General features: G+C 39.8%; 1 protein-coding gene across 1 annotated transcript; it reads right to left on the reverse strand.

Annotated features, from left to right (window-relative positions):
- Positions 1 to 1,489: 1,489 nt before the first annotated feature.
- On the reverse strand, positions 1,490 to 25,503 carry HOOK1 (hook microtubule tethering protein 1). Its single transcript, XM_059853674.1, has 22 exons — positions 25,353 to 25,503; positions 21,119 to 21,204; positions 19,459 to 19,531; positions 19,105 to 19,155; positions 18,002 to 18,134; positions 17,318 to 17,385; positions 16,048 to 16,110; positions 15,373 to 15,456; positions 12,617 to 12,783; positions 11,885 to 12,025; positions 10,611 to 10,812; positions 9,658 to 9,768; positions 9,278 to 9,365; positions 9,142 to 9,193; positions 8,573 to 8,713; positions 7,918 to 8,005; positions 7,554 to 7,588; positions 6,938 to 7,020; positions 6,421 to 6,521; positions 5,990 to 6,091; positions 5,252 to 5,320; positions 1,490 to 5,072 (listed from the first exon to the last, which is right to left on the reverse strand). Exons 1-22 carry the CDS (start codon positions 25,401 to 25,403, stop codon positions 4,914 to 4,916), a joined length of 2,148 nt encoding a protein of 715 aa, XP_059709657.1. The 5' UTR covers positions 25,404 to 25,503; the 3' UTR covers positions 1,490 to 4,913.

Below are 25,503 nucleotides of genomic sequence, written 5' to 3' on the forward strand. Positions count from 1 at the left end.
GTACTTGAGGCTGTTTCACAGATCCAGTAAGGTGGAGAAATATGGACACATGGTGGGACACAAGCCAGTCCATTTATTAAATGGAGACTTGTCTCATCTCACTCCTAGGGAGAACCTAGCTGGTCAGCCCCAGCCCTGCACCCCTCCTCTCCTCATGCCAGCTGCCCTCCAACCTGCTGCTGGCATGGGCTCCCACACCTCCTGTTCCCAGCAGAAACATGGAAGTAATTTGACTTTCTAGACCTGATCTTCTTTCTTTTCATTCTCTGAGAGAAGAAAGGGAAGGCTGCAAGTGGGCTGCATGCCTGGAATTGACTGGGGAGCATTGGTTTCTGCTGTGTGAGCATTACTCCCAAAACAATTCCAGTTCACAGGTGTCATCTGACTTTTGTGGTTCTTTTTTCACCCCAGTGCTTTGCTCAGATTCCCATTTCCTTTCCCAAGGTGCTGCTCTATCCAAAAGCTTCCTCCGTAGGTCTCTGCTCAGTTAGTTAAATTCTGAAAGATGAATGCTTTTCACAGGCTTCTTGAATATTTTGCCCCCTCCACCTAAACTATCTCCCACACGTGACTGACCTCAGCTCCTCCTTCTCTTTGCTCTCAGGGCTGTAATACTGTATTCCTCTCCAGGGACAACCCTCACCCGAAGACACAGAGCTCCTGCTGCATTTCTTGGCTCTTCAGGAGCTGCCAGAAGGTGCAAACAGGGTCAGGACTGAACACATCCTGTAGCTCAGCTCAGGCTTCCTGCACAGCTGAGCACCTCTTCCCTTCCCTTCTCCCTCACACACCTTCATGTTTTGGTTTCAGTGTCTGAAATTGTTTTTATGTCGAGCCTCTGCAGGAAAACCAGTTCTTCCATAATGGCTTCAACCCCTCTGGGACAGGCCCTTCCACGCTGGGCAATCAATGCAGCTCCTCATCCTCAGATCTTCACTTCAGAGGGCTGAAGGCTGCCAGTCTTCACCAACAGCACTTCTGGGCAGGGGGCAGTGCTCATGGAATGAGAGCTGGCAATGGGACTAAGAACGGAGCACATAAATCACCTGCAGAACAGGCTGGACAGGGCAGACAGTTTCCCAACAAAAGCCAAGAACAGTGATTTAGAGCTCTACCTGTCCTCTGTGTCCTCTCCGCTGGGGCTGAGAAAGGCAGAGACCCTCACCAACCTCAGCAGCAATAATTACTGAGGTCACTCCACAGCCCATCTGCAGAGGGGTTTACTCTTTCACTTCACAAGGCCCTTTGCCCAGCTCTCAGTCTGTGGGCTGAGCAGAGGGAACCGGCTTTGGGTGGGAGGGATGAACTGGAAACAGCAGAGGAGAGCAGCACAACTCATCACATCCATACCCTCATTGTAATACCTGTCCTGAAACAGGGTGTTTGCGGTGGTGTAAATGTACCAACAAACAGAACCAGGTTGTGCATTGCCCAGAAACACCAGCTAGGGACCATTAGCTACACGGCTTGGAATAAAGACACCAAAGAATTAATTTTAAAAATCTTTATGTGAATATAAAAGGATTTTTTCCAAAGAAAAAAATAAAACCAAAAGTTTAAAAATTAGTGCAATTTTTTGAGTTCTATGCAACACAGTGTTTACATTTGTTTTAAACAGAAGATGTAGACACCAATATACTGAAAACCTTAACTTAGGGGAAGAGGAAAAAGAAACAAGTAAGAAAATTATTGTACTAGACACTACCAACTCCTAAACAATTGTTTTCATTTTCTAATTTCTAAACTATTTATGGCTACCTAAATAGAACATCAGTATTGCTTATATTACTTATTTCCAAGTAAGTGTATATCATAGAAAATAGAATACCCATATATATATATATATTTAATGAACAAAAAAATCAGGTGAAAATTTATTTTCAGCGAACGTTTCTTAAACCACTATATAATAAGGTTGTTGCAAAATAATCTTCTCAAAACTGCTGCCTGACCCATCTTGAGTAAAAGAACCTACCAGTCCCTATTTTGTATTATTGCTATAAAACACTTCTCCATAGTAATTAATCTTATATAAAAAATAATTAACAAATGATATGTCAATCAGAACATATTTTTTTGTTTCTTTGGATCTACATTACCCGTTTTTTACAGGAAACTGGCTAAATTCCTAATATTGCCATTTAACTTCAGCAGGATTCAGTGGTTTCACCTCATATTTTTTCACCTAATTTATTTTCACCTCATATATTCACCTCATATGAACTGTGCTGGTACAAATTCACCTTTCAGGTGAGCCAAGGGGCCTCTCTGTTCCTCTTGCCTCAGCCATGGTGCATCAAAGGACATGGAATGACAGGGCTCTGCTGCATGCTGGACACAGCTCAGCTGTAACACAGCAGAGTTTTTAGCAGCTTTTTGGTTTGACATGGGTGAAGCAAACATTAAAGTGATCCTGACCTAATGGTCCTTCCTGCACAGGCAGATGAGCTGAAGTAAATACAACACCATGGCTTATAATCCAGTATTTATTTCCACACATCAGTTCCTCGTTCACAGGACAGAACCCAGGTTGAACTACTTGCATAAAAGCTGTTTTAAACAGGTTCTCAGTCCCAAAGAAACCCTTGAGTGATATTCACAGGCTTCACTCTTAACAGTTTGGAAAAGCCCCACATAAAAAACATTTCACCCAATACCTGAAAACCAGATTCATTTTGGCAACCCCAACATGATTACTGGGGACAACTGTGCCCTGAAAAAGGCTGATCCCTGCCTGTAGTTCAGGACTTAAATTCTTCCATCACTAGTCAGGAGACAGACTTCCAATTAAATGATAGGGAGGTTCTTAGTTATTTTTGGTCCCAGGGTCTGCAGTTTTGAGAAGTGTAAGTCAAAGACATTTGCTCCAAGTTTGTCACTATTCAGCACCTGACAGACTACTGACACAGCTCCACTACTGGGAGGAGTACAACAAATCAAGCCTACCAACTACATGAGTATTTGAAGGACATCCATGAAAGTTTCCATGCTGCAATGAACGAGGGTTAAGAGACCCACTCAACACCATCAGAAACAGCTCCACATTTCACTACAACACACCAAATACCAGACTTTAGGAATGGAAGCATCTTGCTAAGCCTTAATCTCCTGATCCACTGCTCACCACCACCTCCCTCCCACCCAGAGCACTGGCAAATTAAATATGCAACTGTACCTTAACAACACCAGCTCCACTAACACCACTGCAGCAATAAAAGACCTCAAAACCCAAGAGGTAGTCCAAAGAAGCATAGAGTCCTGAAGAACACCACAGACAACTCTCCAACAGCCACGTGTCTGGCTCATGCCACACTGAGCACAAGCCTGGCTTTTAAACAATGCTTTCTGAAGGAGGAAATCTGTTGAATGCCTATTCATACATACAGCACTGGAAAACAACCACCACAACTAAGAAGCAACCCTAAGTAAGTTGTAGCAAAAATGAATGCTTGTCTTTTCTCTGGCATGACATGCAATGCCCAATTAAAGACTTCAAATGTTGGGGAAGGAAGAAATCAAAGGACAAGCTGTAGTGAGGGGCAGGCAAAATGACATACTACCCAAGTGTCACAATTCAAAACTTGAAAATTCTGTATAGCTGAATCCTGTTCTCAAATCAAAGATGGCCTGAATGGCAAGACAGGTGTGTTTTCATTCTCACAGGCAGCTGAATTTTATATTAGATGGTGGTCTGGTACAGCACCCTCAAATACTTAAATGAAATGTATTAATTTCATTTTAAGGGCTGCTGCAATTTTATTTTATTGAACTACTGGTATAATGAACCTTTCCTAGACCATTTGCAAAGAACAGACATTAACAGGTTTCCTAAAATAAAAAACAAGAGTTAGACATTTGGGAAATAAAGTCACAAGTTTTGTGAAAAACAGCAACTTCCTGCATACAGATTTCAGGTAACAACCCCCATTTAATCTTCAATCAAACTATTACAGTTTATGCACTTTGCTCCCTGCCAACAAACAACCTCTGCTGCCAGTAACTGCCAAAGCCATCTCTCACTCCTCTGCCTAGCACAGTTAGTTCAGAATAGCCAAGTGAAACTATATTTAAAAAAGAGGAAATGCAATTTCCATGCACAGGCTTATATAAATAAGTTGAAATAAATGGGGCTCCTTCCCACCTAATCCCCTTTCTGCAGATAAACGCAGTATACCAATATGCCAGACTTTTAAAATATAGCCCAGACTTTTGAGTTAGTATAATAGCTTTTTTCTTACCCAGGAAAAGACAAGCTTTTTTGGCTTAAATGAATTCAACATCTTAAAGACAGGTTTTTCTCAGTGCATATATGCACCAACTTAAGCTTTGCTTTTTTTTTTAAAGAAACTGAGAAATTCTGCTTCTCATAAAACAAATCCTGTCTTCTGTTACATAACAACTCGTATCACACCTTTATTTTCTTCTTCTATAAATGCAAGTACTTTGCTGTTTTTAAAATTGTACTTACTATTCTAAAAAAGTCTTTTTTTAAAAGATGTTACCAATCTTTTAGATCTGTTTTCAGAAGAGCCCAGCAAAAATGCCCAATATTGCCAGTTTCCTGAAGTACACCTTTGCGTAACATCTTCCCATTATAAAAGTCAACTTTCTAGCCCAAACCCACTTAAATAAAGTTTTAAATATATAGTGCCAAATTTCATATTTACAATATAATCTGAAGGCAAATAGAAATCTTTTAAGTTGTGCTTGTACATGCTGCAGTTATTAAATCTACTTGGAAAACTACATGCTACCTTCTGGCTGATCACCTTAATCCCTTCCTGACAGGCTCTGATGTTGCCATTTGCAGCTGCCCAGCATTCTAACCTCCTCTCTCATCAAGTAGGTAAAGTGGAAAGGTATAAAACATTTAAGGACACTTTAGCATGTGAGTCTTCTTCATGCCCTCGTGTTTAATCAGATGTTGCACCTGGTACTTTAACAGTGAGGTTCCTCCTGGTGTTGGTGACGTGACGCTGCTGCGCCAGGAAGGAGCGGCCGGGCCCGGCCCCGCAGCTGCCACTGCTGCCCACCAGCCTGGCTTCCATGCCCAGCTTCTGCAGACTCAAGCTCTGCAAGAGTTAAACAACAACTCCAACAACAGCAAAAACAGAAGGAAAAAAAATTACCCATCCTGCTCATGCTTTCTTAGTATGCACACAGATTTTTTTCTGCTGCATTTCTTAGGTTAACTAAGATTTAATCGGCATGTGTAGCAAAAGATGTTTCAAAAAGTGAATTTTTGACCCACCTTGTTGTACCATGCAGTTACAATCAGCTTTTCCTCATAGTCACGTAGCTTGGCCATTTTGTATTCATTCTGCAAGGACACAAATCTCAGTTAAACCACAAATTTTATCTGCATAAACTTGCTGCAGTCCACTGAGTGAAATAAACACAGGCAGCAGAAATGCTTCAATACACCAAATAACTACAAAGCCTAGAAGTATAAACAAAGATACTTCCATGAAAAACTGAGAGATAAATATCAGCCTGCTTTAAGAAGAGGCTAAACTACACAAGTTGCAGTTAGAAACACAAACAGAACTTGGAAATGTTTTCTGAGGGTTTGTGTGGAAATGCACAAGAGGTCTGCTGCGTATCAGAAAATCTATACATAATTTAGTAATTTTTCACCTGAAAAGAATGTACCTCCAGTGACTGGCTAATTGCTATTATATAATATACTTCCCTCGTACTCATGCATAAAAGAAATGTGAAGCCACAGCATTTACATTCAGACCCATCAGCCTACTGAATCCTGCTGAGGATGATTCTCAGGCAACTATTCCAAACAGTCACATCAATAGTGCTGTGAAACTCAATGCATTTCCCCAGTTTTTTCTGATGTTTGGACTACTGTCAACAATCCTTTCAGAATTTCAGCCAGGCAAATTTTACTGAATCACTAGAAAACAACATCTTGAATGCCTAATATCAGAAAGAGATTATATTAGAAGTTATTTTTAAATACATGCAAAACTTTTACCTCTAGTGCTTCAATTCTTTTGTCTTTTTCCAGTATCTGTTTTCTGAGCAACATAATTTCTGCTGATGCTGGATTTAGCTTGGGGTCTAAGGTTTTTATCACCTGGGCAAGGCAAAACAAGAGCGTTACAAGTCAGTTTGATTCTCAACAGCTCTGCATTTCATCTGCTCAAAGGAGGAATGTGAGAACAGGCTGGTCAGGCTGTTATACTGTACAACAGAGAGCAAAGGGTACAAAGGAATCCTTACTGCACCTCATGCTCAGCCTAAACCCTATTTATTCTCTCAGACTTAAGTGACTGCAGTTGAACAATCTGACTAAAAATGCAACTTGCAGCTACGGCTTTTAATTAGGAGGTGGGAACAAACACACTCAATCTGTTTAACAATTTATGAGGGAGGAATGCATATGCTCAGAAACATGTCACTCACATTCCTTGCTTTTTCAAGGTACATTTTATATCTTTCTTCCATTGCTTTCATATCCTCATCTTTTTTTCGTAAAGCTGCTTCCAGCTCTCCAATCTTCTGGGCTGTTTACAGAAATTATCAACAAAGACAAACAAAATAAAAACAGACATGGTACTTTCAGGGCTTCTGTGTTCTTTTGATGTCACCATCCCTCAAATAGAGAGCAATGCAGAAGCTAGAAGTTTAACTTTAGAAGGTTTAAGTTCTTATTTTTGTTTCAGCTGTCCCACCTGACCCTGGAATCCCATTTTGCAGAGCACTGTTCAACAAACCTCACCACCCCCAGGAGCCTCTCCCTGCCCACCACCACACACAAAACCCCTCCAGTCCCCCCAGTTCAGATTCAAAGCTAAGCTGCAGCAGAAAGCCTCATCCAGACAAATATCCCATAATCCAGTGGTTATGGGAATCATTTCAGAAGAAACTTAACACAGTCTTATTAAAAAATACCCAAAAAAACCTCCATAAAACAACTCACGGTTCTGACTGTCATCAGGCTGGAGCTCTGCAAGATCAGCCTCTTTCTTCTGTAACTCATCATGAACCTCATTCAACTTTTCCCTGTGAATGAAAAGGTGGGCTAAGGATTAAGCTCACAAATAATTCCAGGTTTAACAGCTGGAAGCTTAAACTTCATGACAGAAGTATTTAAACAAGTATTTTAAGCTCCAGCAATTCTTCAAGGTTTGAATAGAAATATTAATATCATAAAAGTTGTGACTTCTGAGTTGATTCTCCTTTAGTTAAAACTAGGAAAATGAACAATTAAGCCCCTCCAGCATCATCTTAGGTAGAACTACATCTGCTGAAAGGACTGGAAATATTTCAGAGGAGTAGAATACACTCTGAGTGATGGTTTTAGCAGTCTGTTGTAGAAATAGAACAGATAAAATGCTGGTGGTGATGAAGAGACAGTGAAGTGGTACTGGTACTACAAGATCATCATGGTCAGAGTAAACAAAACTATGACACCAATATTTAACTCTATGCATAATTCTCAAATCAGTGGCTTAGACATCCCTACCAAGATGTAAGCAGTTCTTGTGCTCTATTTAGTATAAATAAGCTATTGTGGATGTATGTGCCTTACTTACATGTGTGCTGCCAATTTCTGCTTCAGGTTGCTGGACTGTGAAGAGAGAGAGTTAAAATTCAATTGTATTTCAGTATTCCATACCATGCAACGTTCAAGGGCTCTTACATATCAGCCAAGAATACTTAGCACAACTAAATATGCCAAAGCAAATAAATCCACTGAATGATAAAACCAGGGACTTAAAAAGTAAAGTAGAAGGGTTACAGTTCCATAGAAGGAATCATATAAAACATGAGCTTTTCAACTGAACAGCAGTTGATATGGAGTTAATTCTCAGATACATTAAGAAATAAGATGCTAAACAAAGGACTTGATGCTAAACTGGAAGACTTTAAACAAAACTGGCAAAATGTTTCACTTACTCCTTCAGTCTTGGATCCCTGCTCCTGTAAAGTCTTTTGCAGATCTTCAATCTGCTGCTGTAATCCTCCAATACGCTCTTCATTGAGCCTTTTAGGAAGAAAACACAGTTATTGCCCATCTAAATAAATAGTTCACAGACAGATTTTTCTGTTTCATTCGTTTTTCATAGGGTCTACCCAGCACAATTTAAGCCACACATAAACTGATTTCAAATGCTTTTAGTTTGACTGGAACTTATGCAGAAACAAACACAGAGCTTTACTGAGTATTTTATAATGAAATTCCTATAGTCATTTTAAGTTTTGAGAAAACATAACTATTAAAAATTTTCCTATTTTAGTAAAACTTTTTAGCATTCATTGATAGAAAATTCATGGTCTAACAGTCTGAAGTTCTAGAAATAGAGTTCATGTCCGTTCTTGGTCTACCAAGAATAATTCAGATTGAAGAAGAGTGTCCTGTAAGCAACACTTCCTTCAGGGTATGGTACACACAGATCTACCACATTTAAACACTTTCCTTCTTCCTTGTTTCATAATCCTTCATTTATGGTAAAATAAAAGGTTCCTACACTACAGATGCAAGGCACAAGTCACCCTAAAAATTCCAGAGATCACTTTTTGTTGTATTGTAAGATGTAGTCTCCCCCATCACCTTTTCTCAGTTTCCAGCTCATTCACTGTCCGGTGCTTCTGCTCCAGCTCTTCCTGGAGCTCAGCAATCCGTTCATTTTCTGATCCCTCCTGTTTCAGCAGGAGCATCTTATTTTCATGCTGCAGCCGAATAAACATTTCTCTAAAGCAAAAACAACAAAAAAAGTCACTGTTAATTAAGAAGGTGACTAAGAGGAGGAAGTAATAGTTCTGTTCACTCCCCCAACATTAAAGTGAGCCAAGCAAGTTGTACTTAATGATTGGGGTAACAATTGGGGTAACAATGCAATTTGTTATTAAAAGGTAACTTAAAATATTTGAAAACTTCAAGGTATATGAGCAGAGTTTTAAATTGTCACTCCAAACCCAGATTTATACATAGCAATCTGATATGGTTTAAAGAAAAAAGCAAAGTAATTTTAGTATGGGGAAATAATTATTAACACCTATATGGTGGCAAAGCAAGGAGTAGCATAAAGAATCACATTGATGAAAATACTGAACTTTCACAGAGACATTATCATGTCCCACCTATGAGCATCCCAAACAACCTCAGCCTTTGGGTCTCACCTATATTCCACTGGCAGAATTTCAGCAGCAAGATTCTCATGGCTTTTTTCACCTGAAATCACATGAGGGGTTTAATGCAGCACACTTAAAGAAATCTCTGATCCAAATAAAAGAGTCTCTGAAGATAAAGGAGTACCTGTTTGACTCAGGTGATCCTGCTGCATCTGTGCACACCGGAGCTCCTCATTTGTCTCTCTTAATGCATCACACTGCACTATCAGTCTCTAACAAGACACATTTGAGATGGAATTAGGTCAGGCTGCAACACTTTGAAAACCAAACAACATTAATCAGAAGTAATAGTGACACATGCAAATTTTAGGCCGGTCTTAATGATCTTGGAGATCTTTCCCAACCTTCATGATTTGATGATTCTATATTTTGTTTTACATGTGAATGTACACACAGAGGACACTAAACTTCATTTTTATGGTGACACTACTTCCAGGAAGGTTCTCCTCAAGCAAAGGATCTGAGAGAGATTTAGGTGCTCAAATAACTCATAAAGAGACTTACCTCTTTTTCTTTCATTAAAGCTTCATATTTTTCTTCAAGTCGCTTCATTTCAAATGCCAGCTTATCAGCTCGTTTGGATTCTTCAGACAGTTTGTTATGAAGCTCCTGGACCTTTCATAAAAGCACTATTTAGCACAGGAATGCTGCAAGATGCTACTTTAAAAAGCTACATTAAAACAGTCCTTCCTGTCCAATTCAGCCAAAATAAAACAGTTGGTTCCTCAAGCTTAAGGAAGCAGAGAGGGGATGGGGGCCTCTGTGTTTTGGGGGGTTATATTGATTTTTGGTTGGTTGGTTTGGGATTTTTGGTTTTTTTATTTAACTCTTTCTTAATTCCCACTGAAATTAAATTAAAACTTTTAATTTTTATGAAGAATGGTAAGACTATGAGAACATAAGAATGTAGTGACAGGACAAGGGGAATGGGATCAAATTGAGAGAGAACAGGTTTAGATCAGGTATCAGGAAAAAATTCTTCACTGTGAGGGCAGTGAGACCCTGGCACAGATTTCAAAGGGAAGTTGTGGGTGTCCCATCCCTGGAAGTGTTCAAGCTCTGGTTGGATGGGGCTTGGAGCAATCTGGGACAGTGGAAGATGGCCCTGCCCACAGCAGTGGAATAAGATCATCTTCAAGGTCCCCTTCAAAGCCAAACCATTCTGTAATTCCATACAAATTATCTCAGTCACAGCTCAACAACCTCTCCCAGGAACACAAATTACCTCAGCCAGAGTAAAGAAGAAAAGCCTGTAGACTATGGGCTCTCACATCAGTTGAGAGGGCAACTAAGGTTAGGCTTGCAAGTTGAACAAACAGGGAAAAGCCCACAAGGGAACTGCCGGATATGAAGGAGTTTTCACAACTCAGAAATTCCAGAAGGACAATGCAGGGTTGTTAAGGTGTTCCCAGCTACCTGGGGAAGAAGGAACCTTTCAAACACAAGTGCAGCACTACCTGTTTCTTGTAGGTTTCCAGCTGGGCTCGTGCTGCGTTGGCTTTCCTGAGCTCATCCTCCAGACTGACGGTGTTGTGCATGTACATCATGTTGGTCTCCTGCAGGGACTTGACCTGCCTGCGGAAATCGTTCAGGTCCTGCAGCTTCTTCCGATACACTTCCACTGTTGACTCCAGCTTGCTTGCCTTGTCTGCAGTAGCCCTTGAGGTATCAACAGCAACCAGAAGGAAAGGTTACAAAACCCAAACTCTGCTGACACACACAGTTTTCAAAGAGAGATGTGACATGCTTAGCAGCAGTTACGTTTCACCGCTTTATTTTTAAATGTATAAATCGACACAATCTTGCTTGTAAAAACTGAAATCAGCCAGCCTTCAAGTGAGACTGACAGTCACATGCCAAAAATATGAGCAAGGGTTAGTGGGTCAAATATCCCTGAGGAATTCTGTGGCACCACAACATCCTGTGCTAGACAGCCACCTCAAAATACTAGTACCCGGTATTTTCTCACTGGGGGATTATTCAGAATTAGAACATAACTGCCCTGTGAGAATGATCACTAGCAGATACACCTGAGAACTGTCAGCTGATCATTAAAAAAATCTACATGGTAAGAAAACACTGAGACCATATTTTTAAAATTAATTTTAATATCTGTGTTTATTATCTGCATTCATCTCTCGCCAGAAGCTGGTACAAGAAAATAATGGAAAAAATCTACAGCTAGGATTTGTTTCAGATGTTATTTAAGAACCACTAAGTTAAACACCTGAAACCACTTTTCTTTCCATGTTTTATTCATATTATTTTATGAATAGCAGATCTGCTTTCACAATACAATTTATTTTGCATATTTCTTGGGTGGTCTGGTATTTAATACAGTTTGCACAAGCTGGAATGTTACACTGAATTCTCATGAAAGTTACTGTGTGTTTCATCTTCATTTTGTTAACGATCTCACTAACCTAAATCTAGCCTAGAATGCTGACACCAGAAGTTAGGTTAAAATTCTAGCTGTATATATACTTTTCTACATGATAACTTTCCACTTTCTGTCCCATACGAAGAAGCTTAAGTTCTGTAGTCATTAATTCTGCTTCACAGACAAATTCCATGTGTCATTCTTGTCAAACAACGAAGCCTTTCCCTGAAAGCCTGCACTTCACCTCTGCTTAGCCAAAGAGCTCGTTCAGGTAAGATCTGCAGAAATAACACCTCAAAAACACCCCATTAAATCCTAATGTGTGTGTGTGGGGCTCTCTCTGCTACATACCTAAGAATGTCATTTTCATCTTTCAAGGCTCTCGATTCTTCTGCCAGAGAGGTCAGTTCATTGTTTCTATGTTGCAGCTCAATCAATTGCTTTTCTAGATCTTCACAATGGACACGATAATCATCTTTTGCAGCTTCAAGCCTACCAGATGAAAACCAGTACTTTTGTTAGGAACTCATCACTATTGCACAGTTTCATTTAGTACTAGAATTACGAAAAAGAAACAAGATAAAAGGAAAACTACTGATTTAAGTAGCTGGGAAAATGTTACAATAAAAATGGAACATTTTTTGTCTACCTGTTAAAGCATAATGCATTGCACACTGCAAACTTATCACATCAGTATCAAGGAATCACATAAAAAATGATCTTGTTTCCCAATATGGATCACAGAGAGAGACTAAAGAAATCAGTTCAGCAGAGAGACATGGCGGTGTTGGGGGGTTTAGCTTTTGATTTGTTGACACACAAGTCAGCACTCATTTTTTTGCCTTCCATCACATTCTTTTTTCTAATTATTAGAGGGCAATTCCAATTACAAGGTGATATATTTTACAACAAGTAACAGATCCTTTTTCTTTTAAATGTAAGGACTGCCTTTAAAATATGCTTATACAGCACTAGACAGCTTTTAATGCAAAAGAAATGGAGATGGAAAAGCCCCAAAGAGTACCAGAAATTTTCAGAGTGCATTAGACAAGTGAGAGATTTTGGGGGAAAATAATTTCATACCTGAAGTTTTCTTCTTGCAATTGTTCCAGCTGCAACTGTGCACTAAAATACTTTTTTGCAACCATGGTATTTGGATCATCAAGAGAGTCGTCTAATTGCTCTAGTCTGTCATTCATAATCTCATTTTCTGACATCAAGCTGTTTTTCTCATCCTGGAGGGCCGCCACCTAGCACAGATAAAACAGCATGAACACTATAAGACCTGTCCAAAGAACTGAAGCAAGACAGCAACACATCACCAAATTAGTTTATGAAAAAGGCTGAGCATTTAGAAGTTTTAGAATGTAGTTTACAGAGCACACTTGAGCATACAGATGCTTTAGTGTATGACAGTTATGAAGCACTAAAGGAGAAGTCCCTCTAAATAAAAAGACGAATTTCTGTAACTGAAACCATGGTAAAAAGGCAGACAAAGTGATATGGAGAGAAATTGCTACTTCCATTAAAAACACCATGGACGCCATACAAAAAACTCTGAGTGCTGCTGCAACAAGTGTCCATCTTGCCTGTAGTTGACAACCAGAAGCAGCAGGGCATGGCCAGCAGCCCAGGCTGCCGTGCTCAGCAGGGACGGCTGCGGGAAGCGGGGTCGGCCGAAGCGCACACGCACGGACAGCCTGGCCAGCCTCGGGGGAGCATGCAACCCTGGCAGCACACACACGGCTACCCGGTGTCACAGCTAAGCACAGGGGCTACAGCACTTCACTGACAGCAGCCAGCCTCACAGCCACAAGGATTAAGAGGATAGAACCTTTAAAGTTTGTATAGTGAAAGGTGCTGTGTTAATTTTAACGTCCTGTCGAACATAAGAGCACGCAGCATGTGTTAGTCGACTGCATTGAAACAGGGACAATATGCTTTTTGGGTTATGTTTTCCTGAATTATAAAGTAAACCTACCTTTCTTATACTCTTGGAAAATATCAAGGAAGACTGAGACCTTACAAGTGAATTTATTAAGAATTAGTTTAAATGAGAAGCGTCAAGTCAATATTACGGCTTCAAATAAATAAAATAAAATAAAATAAAACATATCACGATGACATTATTAAAAAGATATAATCTACAATATGCAATATTAAGAAACAATTTGTTTGTGATCATAATTTAAAAATCTATCAGGCGAACATGGAAAAGTCAAAGAGTAGTTCATCTGCCACTTCATGAGGTGCTGGCTTTCTAGGTTCACTCCTTTTTATGCACCAGATGTCATTTACTATTTACATGCACACAAACACCTGTGAGTAGGGAGCACATCTGAGCCTTGCTCAGCCTCCTGTTCAATGGTCAGCCACTCCTTAAGCATGCACAACATTCGGACTTTCCGAATAATCCTGAAACATCACTCATCTCGACTTAAAAAAGCCCTAAAGATCATCCTATGATACACAACTCAGAGCAAGTTTTACATCTTTTCTCAGTTGCTTTCTGGTAGCCTTCTCTTCTTTTTTAATTATTTCAATGTAGCAGAAGTGGTGTTACAGTCAACAGAAATTATGAAGAGAGGTTTTAAAGACACATCACAGTATTACAGAGCTGTGCTGTCATTAACTCATCTGTTTATATTCAGTGCCTTTCCCTTGAACACCTTTCACCTGTCCCATGTCAGGTTATGAGCAACTGGCTCTGTATCACCTATGATTAATTAATAGAGAATTCTGGAAGAAAAGCCAGGGAGAACAGGAGAACACCTGGGACTTCTCCTGCAGATATTTCTCACAAGCATTTTTACATCTCTGCTTTTATTAGGAAGCCTTACTACTGCTTCAAGAAAAAAAGAAAATTAAATATCAACTCAGTTATAGCAGTAGCTTCCTGGGCATGGCAAGTAGCTCTGAAATGCTTTAGACACAAGTATTCTGCTTTTACAGCTATCATTGTCAGCAAGAAATGTAAAACTGGCCTCTACTTTTGTGGGTGTTCATCTCCAGAGGCTCTCACAGGCAGTGCAGCCCTCTGGCTCCTACAAAAAGATGCCACCCCAATGTTCTCTTTGTGCACAGCCAAATCTGACATGAATTGCCTTCTCAGATAAAATTCTTTATATTCTCAGATTATAGTGTCATAAGAGATGGGCTAATAAGTGATTTTTTCTTAAAATGTTGATTGAAATGCAAATTTCTCTTTATTGTTATGAAGTCCTCTTTCCTTTCTCTCAAGAGTGACTTGATTAACTGCTATATCCATTAAAAACAAAAATAGGCCTATTATTAGTGTTGTTTGAAAGTGTCAGCAAGGATCTATTAGTTTTCATTATTTTTATCCTGAAATCTCCTCCATGTTGCAATTGTGTATGAGAAAAAGTTAGCAAGCTTCAGATAAATTACAAATTTTTGTCCTTCATCAACTCCTATTGAAACAGCATGATTTTCCTATGATTAAGTCTAATTACTGTTTATGATATGAACTGGATTTTTTGGACAGAGTACAAAAGACTAGAGGACTAAGAATGAAAAGGGCAATTTTTAACACCATGATAAGGTTGTTCTAACACTACCTGCTACTAATGGTAAGCATTAACCTGAGACAAAGAACCTTTGAGATAAGCTGGCACAGGACCTCAGCTTACACTTCCATCAGAAAACTCTTTCCAGTAATTGCATTTTGGAGCACAGAATAATTGCTTTTCCCCCAAAAGCAGCTGCAAATTCTCACAAAAATTTAAACAACGCAAAATGCACTTTGCCCTTAAAAACTTCTGCATCTTAATAGCAGCACCACTACATATTAAAGAAACAAACAACTGACTGCTTCTTACCTGCAAATCCAGCTCTTGACATCTTTGTGCCAATTCCTCTTTTTCTGCTCGTGCTTCCTGAAGGTCTTCCAAGGCTTTTTTAAGCTTTCAAAAATAAGGCAGTCAATCACTATGGCCCATATTCAAAGTACTCAGTTATAACTTCTAAAATGCCTCAATTGCTTACACCCATTGTTTAAGTTGACTGTTGGGTGCACACATTGACACACAAACCTATAAATACTCTGCTAGATCAGGATCTCTGCTCATTTCACCTGCCTGATTATCACACTTAGAAAGCAAATTATTGAAACACAACAACTTAAGCTAAAGGCATAACAAAACACAGGAATGTGGTGTCACCATTTTCATACGCCTTTAAAGAAAAGTTCATTTTATGTGCAACACCTTGTAGTGTTCAGATTATCAGGAATTTTCACAACCCCTTAAAAATAACCCGAAGTACTCAGCCTGACAAGGCTGATGGTGCACTCCTACCTCTCCCTGCAATGTAGGTTTGCACTGATCAGTTTCACACCATGCAGTCACTGTGGGTTTTTAAAGAAGCTATAGAATAACACTTAAATTTCCAGTAAATTAGCACTGAAAACCAGCATTTCTTCATTTAAGGGATGGCCAGATACCAACTTACAGTTCAGGCTTGATCTACAATAGCAACACAGATCAGGCAATTACCTGCTGTTCCACTTCACTTGATGCATCACATGGGGAAGCACTTGTTACCTCCTTGCTCATGAGCTACAGAAAGAGGCCACAGGAAAAAAGGTTAAATTAGAGGTTGTAGATCTGTAAGTTCACTGTCTACTGAGTACCAGCTGTATTTTCCATTGTGTTATTGCATCCCTTCAAAAACAGATTAATAATGCTCCTCCTCATCTCATGGCTGGTAAAAGATTTAAACAAACCTACAGTAAGGAGATTTTTTACCTCCCTCCCCTCAAAATTAATCAAGTTTGCAGTAACATTGTATTGGATGAATGTGTGATGTGCTGAAGGTATTGCCACCCCCTAGTCAGTCAAACTGGAATGAACCAGAAGACAGGATTTCACTCCATTGATTTAACAATTTTCACATTTCTTTGTGTCCCATTAATTGACACTAAACAAACAATGAGAACATTACTTATCAGATACAAAGATGTACAGTGTGTATTTACCAACAATTAAAAGGCTTTAATCCTCTCTCAGAAATTACTGAATCATTTCTAGACCTTCTTCTAGAAAGTTTACTTAGTCAGAAGACAACAAACACAAGCTTTATGGATTTATTTCTACAACAGGACAAGTACAGCTTTAAAGACTATACAGACAATTTAAATCAAAGTTATAAAGCTTATTACCAACTCCACTGTTACCTTGATGAGGGTGCAATTACACACCACCTTCTCTTCACAATCAGTGTTTAGTTTTTGCCTCTCTCCACACTGCTTCACACTCCTGAAGCTCTCAAAAGCCAGTGACTGCAGAGCTAAGCTGTGAGCTGGATCACTAAGATGATCCAACCAAGAACAAATTAAGACAGGAGGAGGAGCACACCATGACAAAAATAGAAGAGATGCAGCTGCAAGCTTCTAAAGAGGCTGGAATGGTCTGTCAGAACAATGCAACCTCACAAACACAATCAGCTTAACTCTGGGACCAAGACTACAGCACTGGAGACAATTTCAGAATCTAACTTCAGTATAATCAGTGATTGGCAACTGTATACATTTCTTGTGTGGAACAAGAAAATCTTAAGCATTTGTTTTATGTTTGGGAACCATGAGTCTAAAACCAAAACCTTCTGGCTGGGGTTTAAGGTCTTTTGGCCTCAAACCTCCCAAATAATTTAGGAAAGTACTCATACTCCTCCCTGACCTTTGCTTGGATGAAAAATTCACAAAGGTCAACAAAAAGGTATTTGGACTTCTCAGCTGACAGCATCAGGCTATGAACTGTTACCTACCTCTTGAATGGCTGTCATTACAACGTGCTGAACAGACTCTTCAAGGGTCATGATATTCTGTATGTGTTCTGTGAAAAAGGATTTGTAGTGACTCATGACAATGGTCATCTCAATGGTTTGAGTAAAATGATAAAATGATTGCTGAAAGATCCAGAAAAATCTATTATCCATAAAGCTCCCTCAAAGCAAGTAGTGGTCTCTATACAGATATTTTCCAGTAATATGGCAGATAAGCACAAAAGATTATAAACTCTTAACTGGACAAATCCATACTCTGCCTAAGGAGAGATGCCATCAGAGCATGGATTAGTTCTGGTAACATGAGAGAAAACAACCAATTCAGTCTTGAGCCTCTGCAGGCAGAGAAGCAGTTTCTAATTTAGGGACTTAATTTAATTTTGCTATATTTGCATTTGAATAGGTCTGGGTACGTATTTTAACAATATGAATAAACAATACAAATTTCCGACTCTATTTTTAAACCTGCTCTGAACAAAGTTATGAGTTTTATTCACAGACATTTCCCACGGAATTTCTGCTTTTAAGTGAACTCCAGCTTCAGAACAGGTATTCAGCAAATTAACAATGTTGATATATAAGAAAGAGAAGTTTCTACATCTCTTCCACCTTAACTATCACCTGAGGCAGTCTGCTGTTTGCTAAGCAGGATAAGGTAGTGCCTACCTTGTTTCTTCTCACAGTTGACTGCACAACCCAAAATAAGCTGCAGGAGCCTGCCCAGTTCAGTGGGATCCGAGTTCTCAGATATCTGGGTCAAGTCTGGAATAAGCTCTTCTGCAATCTGCTGACCCAGGAACTGGAAAAAAAATTAATATTATGAGAAAAAGGAGACTCCTACTTTCGTACAACATGAAAATCTGTTATCATGTAGGAAATCTGGGCTCAATGAGCCAGCCAGAAAAAATGCCCTAGAAGTTTGTTATCAGGTTTAGTTAACTGAGCACTTCTGCAAGAAAAAGTGGCAATAGTAAAAGTTATTGGGACAGTTCTCATATATGAGAGAATTCATTTATTTTACCAATATAATTAAAAGAGGAATTAATAACACTTCCACATGGGAGTTGCTTCCAAATCCTTCAAAAAGCTCATAACCTTAAAGAAGTTCTGCTTCTGGGCCTGCCAGAGATCCTCAGAACTGGCAGCATGTCAGGGCCTGGCTCTTGGAGTCACAGCTCAGCCCAGCAAGACCAGGAAGCCACAACAAGATCTGGCAAGTTTTTCTAAACCATACCCATTACATAACTGTAATCACATCAATACAAAATTCAGCAATTTTTTTTTTAAACTCAAAATACAGCAGCCTTTTATGGCTGCTGTACTCATCCCTGCATGAGACAACAAATTAATACTGTCCAGGAGGATTCCTACCTTGGCTCCCAGCTTCCAACTGAATATCATAAAACCTACACTGGGGTTGCTGAGTCTGTTCCGTAGTGTACAAAAGGATTAAAACTTCTCTAGACAAGAGCAAACATGAACACACACACAAAAGTCAACAGGATTCTGCAGCTCAGTCCTTTCAGCATTCACCTGGGCAGAGAAATGGTTCCCAGTTTGTACTCCAAGAGCCTTATCTAAAACACACCTGCTCAATTTAATTTCATATTCACTCAGACCTCCCACTTAATAGATAATTATCATACATCTGCTGCCTAAAAGGTCCTCAAAACAAATTACAGCTTTTTTTCTACTTGGCTAAGTCAAGGAGAGCAATAATCATCGTGTTTAATGATGAGAACAACAACAGTAAATTGTATTTTCCATACCTCATGATAGTAGTCCATAATTCCTTGCAGTATCTTCTTCAAATTACTGGACTAGTTGTTGTACATGAAAGACAAGGTTATAATTTCATTTAAAATTTTACTTATTAAATCAAATAATTTCCTATAAAATGGCTACAAGGCAGTTCTATGAGAGAACATAGGAAGAGAAATATCACAGCAGAAAATCCCCATTCAACAATGCTGGAAGGCACTTAAACTATCAACAGACAGTTCAAGCTCATTTAAAATATCCTTGAAAAGGTTAAGCTTAATTCTGTAGGTTTTGGACTGCCAGATCTCAGGACAGGCACAACATCCAACCCCACAAACTTCCTTATCTTTAGTTCCAAATACCTTTATTCTCCAGTTGTCACCAACATCTTCTTTGATGCGACTGAGCCAAGATGCATCAAACCAGGCAACATCTCTGAAACAAAATGAAATGATTAATCAATGAGCATTAGACTTAAATAAGACAGCAAATTCCCAGCTTAAATCATCTGATGCTGAACTCCAGTGTCTAACAAGGCATGAATTCTTGGAGATTGCACGGTAAACTTGTATCACAGGAGATTTCCATCCTGCTGGCTGCATTAGGGCACATTCCAGGACTGGGAGGATTTCTCTGTTTGCCTGAGCCAGCTGTGGATGGAGCACAAGGATGTGGAGGCCTTCATCATGCTGAATTTTTATACCTGATAAAGTAACCATAATGAGGTAAAGAAACATATTTTTTTTTTACTAGTGCTGACATTATGTTTGGTACCTATTCCTGTAGGCTGGACTAACATTAACTCCAATTTGTCAAAGGCACATACTAAGAACACATTAATTTTTTTAAATTTTTAAAATTTAAATTTATTAAATTATTTAAAGTACTGGCTTTTTGTATATTTTCTATGTCTCTGGCTCCCCTAGGCAGAAGGGGATTCAGTTTGCCAGCATAAACAAGGACAAACTGCTGAGGGAGGGGTTACACACACTCAGCTGCCAAGCAGCACAATCACAGCATATTTACCAATATTTAACTTTGACAGTGCACTGTTTATTCACTGGTCTCAAAGCACCTAATAAAGGACAATCGTTACCCCCACTTGCACAAGAACCAGCTTGGTATCAAGAAGTTGGCCCACAGCATGTGGCTGCCTAATACCCCAAATCCATGGGGAGCAACTCTCAGCAATCCATTTTTGCCATGTCCAGAAAAAGGGTGAGCGTTGTCTTTAAAAAGTACATTTAAAATCTTTACAAACAGACAGGAGGGTTTCTGAGCTCATTCTTTTGGGGGTGGAGGGGGTGGATTGTGATGGTGTTGAAGTAATTTCTTAGTAATTACAAAATAATACTTTGAACCTGAGCTGGTAATGCAGACTTCTCTTCAATTACCTGGGCCAACAACAATAATAAAATTGCAGTGATGACTTGTAGTATTTCAAAGCAAGACTTGCATTACAACCCTCTATGCAAATTTCAAAACTAGTGTATCACTCAGACTACCAATCTTCATCAGACCAACAGAAAGCTGATCAAAAGTAAAATAATTCCTAACTATTAACTGCAATTGAAGTTTCACAGTTCTTGTCTTCCACGTGAATAGTAAGTTGTCATTTAACACCTAGAACTTAAATCTAAATTAATTGAGCAACCTCAGGAAGAAAAGAACACAAAGCCATGCCTTTAGAATCTTTAGTTGCTCATTCCAAAAAGGCACGAATTGCCTGAAGCATGGAAATAATGCTGATGGGAAAAGTGAAGAAGATAATGTCATCCTTGCCCAATTATCCCCAAGTATGAATTTAATACTGCAGTATTTATACATCTCATCATCTTTTCCATCACATCATTAATCAACTATGATATCATCCCCAAAAAAGCAATACAAAGGCATAACCCGATCCTCTGTTATAAACTGTTCACTCTGAATTTCTGCCTACTTTAAAAGCAACTATGTCTGTCAAACACAAAAACCTCAGGCAATTGAATCCCTCTTCTTCCAGCTGAAGAATCAACTTACATTTGGTGAAGCACCTGAGCCATGGCAACCCCATTAGTCAAGTCCTGGACATCCCTGCAGGGTGCAGCTGTATTGAATGTCTGTAGCTAAAACAGGGAAAAACACTGGGGTTTAGTTCAGCAGACAATGAATTAGCTGCCATCTTCCTTCTCCCCCTTCAGGAACAGCATTTAGCAAGATGTCTTGAAATCCTTTTTGAACCACACAGACTTTAAGCCAGCCCAATTTTCTCAACACTTGTGACTGTTATGACTGGTAGCTTAAAAAGTTGGTAGGAACACCCACACTGTTTTTTCATCCTAGGCCTTCTCTTGTAAAGCAGATTATGGAAAGATAACTTGGGAGACTAAAGTCATATTTATCCAACCTTTGAATTATGTTACAGTGCTCAGTTCTGGACATAACTACCTAAACAAGAAACAGCAACAGAATAAGGTGTGAAAGTTGATAGGGGAAAAAAAAAAATCCAGTCTTTTACTACAAGAATTTAGTAACAGAAATAGGATGGGATTACCTCAATGTTAAAATGTTTCTATGTTTTAAATATTGTGGGATGTTTTTCAAACTATCCCCAAGTCTACAGATAACATTTTGACAGAATTAGCTGCATATTTAGAACTGTAATATTTTATTTTTCCAAAGACAATCAACTCAGCACTAATTATTCTAGATGAGAGAGCCATTTCCATACACAGGTCAATTCATCATAGTTACTCAGGAAAATAAGAACCTTCTTTACCACAATAAACAAAACAGAAAGTTTATTATTACTACTACTAAAAGATAGAATAAATGGGAACAAGTATGAATCCTTATAAACCCTGCCTACTGCAGAAACTGACTTAAACTCTTTGCACTTACAATGTCCTAAATTACCTGTCCCTCTGCAAGAGGGCTTTCCCAAACATCCTGTGCAACACAAGCTTCTTCAGAACTCCTGGTAAAGAATGACCTTGCGTTTGGGAAATGGAGCTACTGGGACCAGAGTGATGAAAAAGCAGTTTTCTGCTGAGAGAATTTGAGGCAGTTTTTGTCCACTCTGTGTTTATAAAGAATGATCATAATTCTGAATCCTTGTTTGCCTCCTTCAAGAAGAGTCCAATCGAGCCAAGAGAAAAACAGGCAGAGCAAGAGGATTTTTTTTAATTTAAAAAGTGGGTTTAAATCCTGACTTACAGGAAGTGAGAAGTCAGTAATCCCTCATAGGTTACATAAAAGATTAAGTGGAACACCACAGCCCAAAACTGCTATGCCTGACAGCACTGGCTTCTATTACACCAGCAGCCTCAGCACAAGCACGGGCATGCAAGTTTACATTCCAGGCTGGGCTTCCCAAATCCAGAGTTTTATAGCACAATGTTGTGATGCTGCCATCTGGATATGCCCCTCATAAAGCAAGGAAATTGCTATGCACAGGTACAACCCTTTCACCTGAGCCTGTTAGAGCACATAAACAAGGCCTTAGAAAACCCTGACATGCAACACTGCTTTATGCATGATCTCCCAGAATAGAAACAGCTAATTAAAATTAAGTAAAAAGCAGAACTGACAGTGTAGGTTTCTCTATGTATTTAAAAGGACCTAGAGATAATAATATAGTAGAAGTATTAATTATGGGTTTTCCAAACCTCATGCCAGCCCAATCATTTCATCAAAATGGATTTTTACTGTTCATGCAAAACTAATATAAGTGGCAGGCAGGGGGAGGAGGCTGGAAAAAGAAGCCACAGACTTCAGGACTGTAGCAGTGCTCTTTCTTCCCTAATTTTTTCAGTTTTACTAAATATAGCTCCAAGGATATGCTGCTACTCACACTGAAAACCACTTTGTGAATTCCACCCCAAATGCACTCTGCCACTTGCTGCTACAGCAGAAGTTCTTCTCTCAGACACAGAGCTGTAATGCTCCCACTATACAGCTGAAAAGTTAATTTTGTAGCTCTACCACCAAACATTTGCAGATGAAACATACGTGTAGAGAGTGCCCAGCAGAAATCAGCCCATCCACCTGGGAAGGTGTGCCCTCAGCTTCCCCTGACAATGAGGGGTTGAGTTTCTCCATTTCACACCCAGATTACACACACAAGGAACAGAGGTTTTACAGAGTAATCAAAGAGATTTTAAAATAAAAATAAACATTCCCATGCTCCAACCAAGTATATTAATAGACTAAGTCAGCCACTGGACAGAATGAACATTACCAGTGCTGCCAGTGCCAAGCAGTGCATTTATAGTGGAAAATGCTTCCAATTGAAGATGTAGCCATACATCCAGCCCCTGTTTAGAGGCTAAGGCAGTACAGCACTGAAAAACATCCAATTAACTTTTCCTCTACACAGAGGAAAAATATCTAACTTAGAAAATTGTTTCTGATGGAGCTTGTGAGTTCCACTGTACCAGATATTACCTAAGTCAATTTTTCATGGATACTCATAAACATTACTGCTGTAATTCAGTTTAGCTGCTTTACGTTTTTCCTGTAAAATCCTCAGAACTTTAAATTCAATGACACCTGGGCTGCAGAAATAACAGGTAACATTTTTATTTGAATCTTCTCTTTCTTCTCTGGACGCAGCATGTTTTCTAATACTGCATTTGGTAAAATAAAAATAGGAAAATGCCAGATCTGGCAGCAAAATACAGAGAATCATAAACATCGGTTTGCTATATTAATGAGTAAATAAACTGAAAAACCATTAGAAGCAGAGAGTTATAGAACCTTTTTCTCTCCAAACACAGAGCACTCCATCTCCCTCTCCTCACACCACTTTTCTCCCTATTATTCACACTGAAGTTCAAATTGTGAAGGGATGTTTCAAACACATTCAAGTGTTAAGAATCAGTTTCTAAGTTGCAAACTAGGCCTGAGAAATAGGGTGCTAAATCTAAAAACACGCATCTGCTGAGTGCTGTATAGAAAACCCGGAACACAGGGCTGGGTCTTCCTTTACACTGACACAATTGCTCAGTTTAAGGCCAGTTAAGGTTCCATTAAGATTCATGATGTAATTCCAGCTATTGCACTGTGAGCACACCAAAAATGACAATTAGGATAGAAATATTTAAAGCAGGAATTGTGAAAAATAAAAGAATTCAGCACTGCTGAAGGATTTTTATGGAAAAAAATGCAGTGATTTTTTTTTGTGATTGAATCACGATGGAGTTATTCTCACCTGACTACTGAGGGGGAAACACAAAGTTAAAGAGCCCAAAAAAATTGAAATATTAAATAACAAAAGATACCCAACATAAGACCACCAAAATTCTAGACAGCACAAAACCTTGGGAGAATACAGCATCACTAAAAGGAAAATGGAAGGAGGAAAAAGAAAGGAAGAAATTGTTTATCAGTGATTTATTATAGACTTTAACTCATCAACACTTCTATACTGCCATGCAGAAATCAAGAACACCTACTCACGCTGCTGTTCCTGTTACTTTTACCAGTTTCATTCCTGGATTTCTAGAATGCCTCTAAAACACTCCCTTCTCTCCATGATTTACACTTCACAGAGGGAAAACTCCTGCTATTTCTAGAGAAACCCTTCACACAGGTAATTGTGACCTTCCCTGCCAAGATTTCATGCAGAAGTTCTATTTCATAGAGCTCCCTGCCACCAAAACTACTGCACCTGCAAAACCAGAATTACAGACAAGGTCACAGAAGAAGCTTGGAGAGAAAGATTAAGAGGAAGCAAGAGTAATTGATGAATTTAACAAATATGTTTGTACTCGATGACCTTAAAAGTCTTTTCCGACCTAAATAATTCCGCAGTTCCAAACAGGTGCTTCTGGCACAGGTACATCACACACCCAAGTGTGGCTTGCCTGACTAATAAACGCTTTAACCAGCCGGTATGAAATACTCTGAGGTTTCTACGCCTGTCAATTCAAATGAACTGCATTCATTTATTAATAGTGTTAATTGCCGAGCAGTTTCCACACTGAAGCCACCGCTGGAGAGCCGCACTTGGGCCCACGGGATATTCCAACCACCACATCCACACCTCGAGGGTGCCGCGGGAAGCTTTTGCGGGCTGTGAGCAGCGTGTCCCAGGCAGCGCCGCTGCCGCGGCCGTGCCCGACCCACCCGCAGTTCCTGCTCCGCGGGCGGGGACGTAAGGAGGGGTGGCCGGAGGGACGGGGGGATGGATGGAGGGAAAAGCCCCCGCCGCTGGCGCCTCCTCGCTGCCCTCGAGGGTCCCCAGAGGCGGCAGAACCCCCGCGCCACTCACCCAGAGGATGAGGCTGTCGCAGAGCAGCGGGTCCGCCGGCTTCGCCTCCATGGCGGCGGCGGCGACAGCTGCCGCGTCCCCCCCGCCCTCAGGCCGCCCCCGCTCCGGCGGCTCCGGCCGCGGCTCCGCTCCGCCCGCGCGTCCCCGCGGG

The sequence above is a fragment of the Haemorhous mexicanus genome, chromosome 9 (genome assembly GCF_027477595.1).
Source record: "Haemorhous mexicanus isolate bHaeMex1 chromosome 9, bHaeMex1.pri, whole genome shotgun sequence".
Classification (NCBI taxonomy): Eukaryota; Metazoa; Chordata; class Aves; order Passeriformes; family Fringillidae; genus Haemorhous; species Haemorhous mexicanus.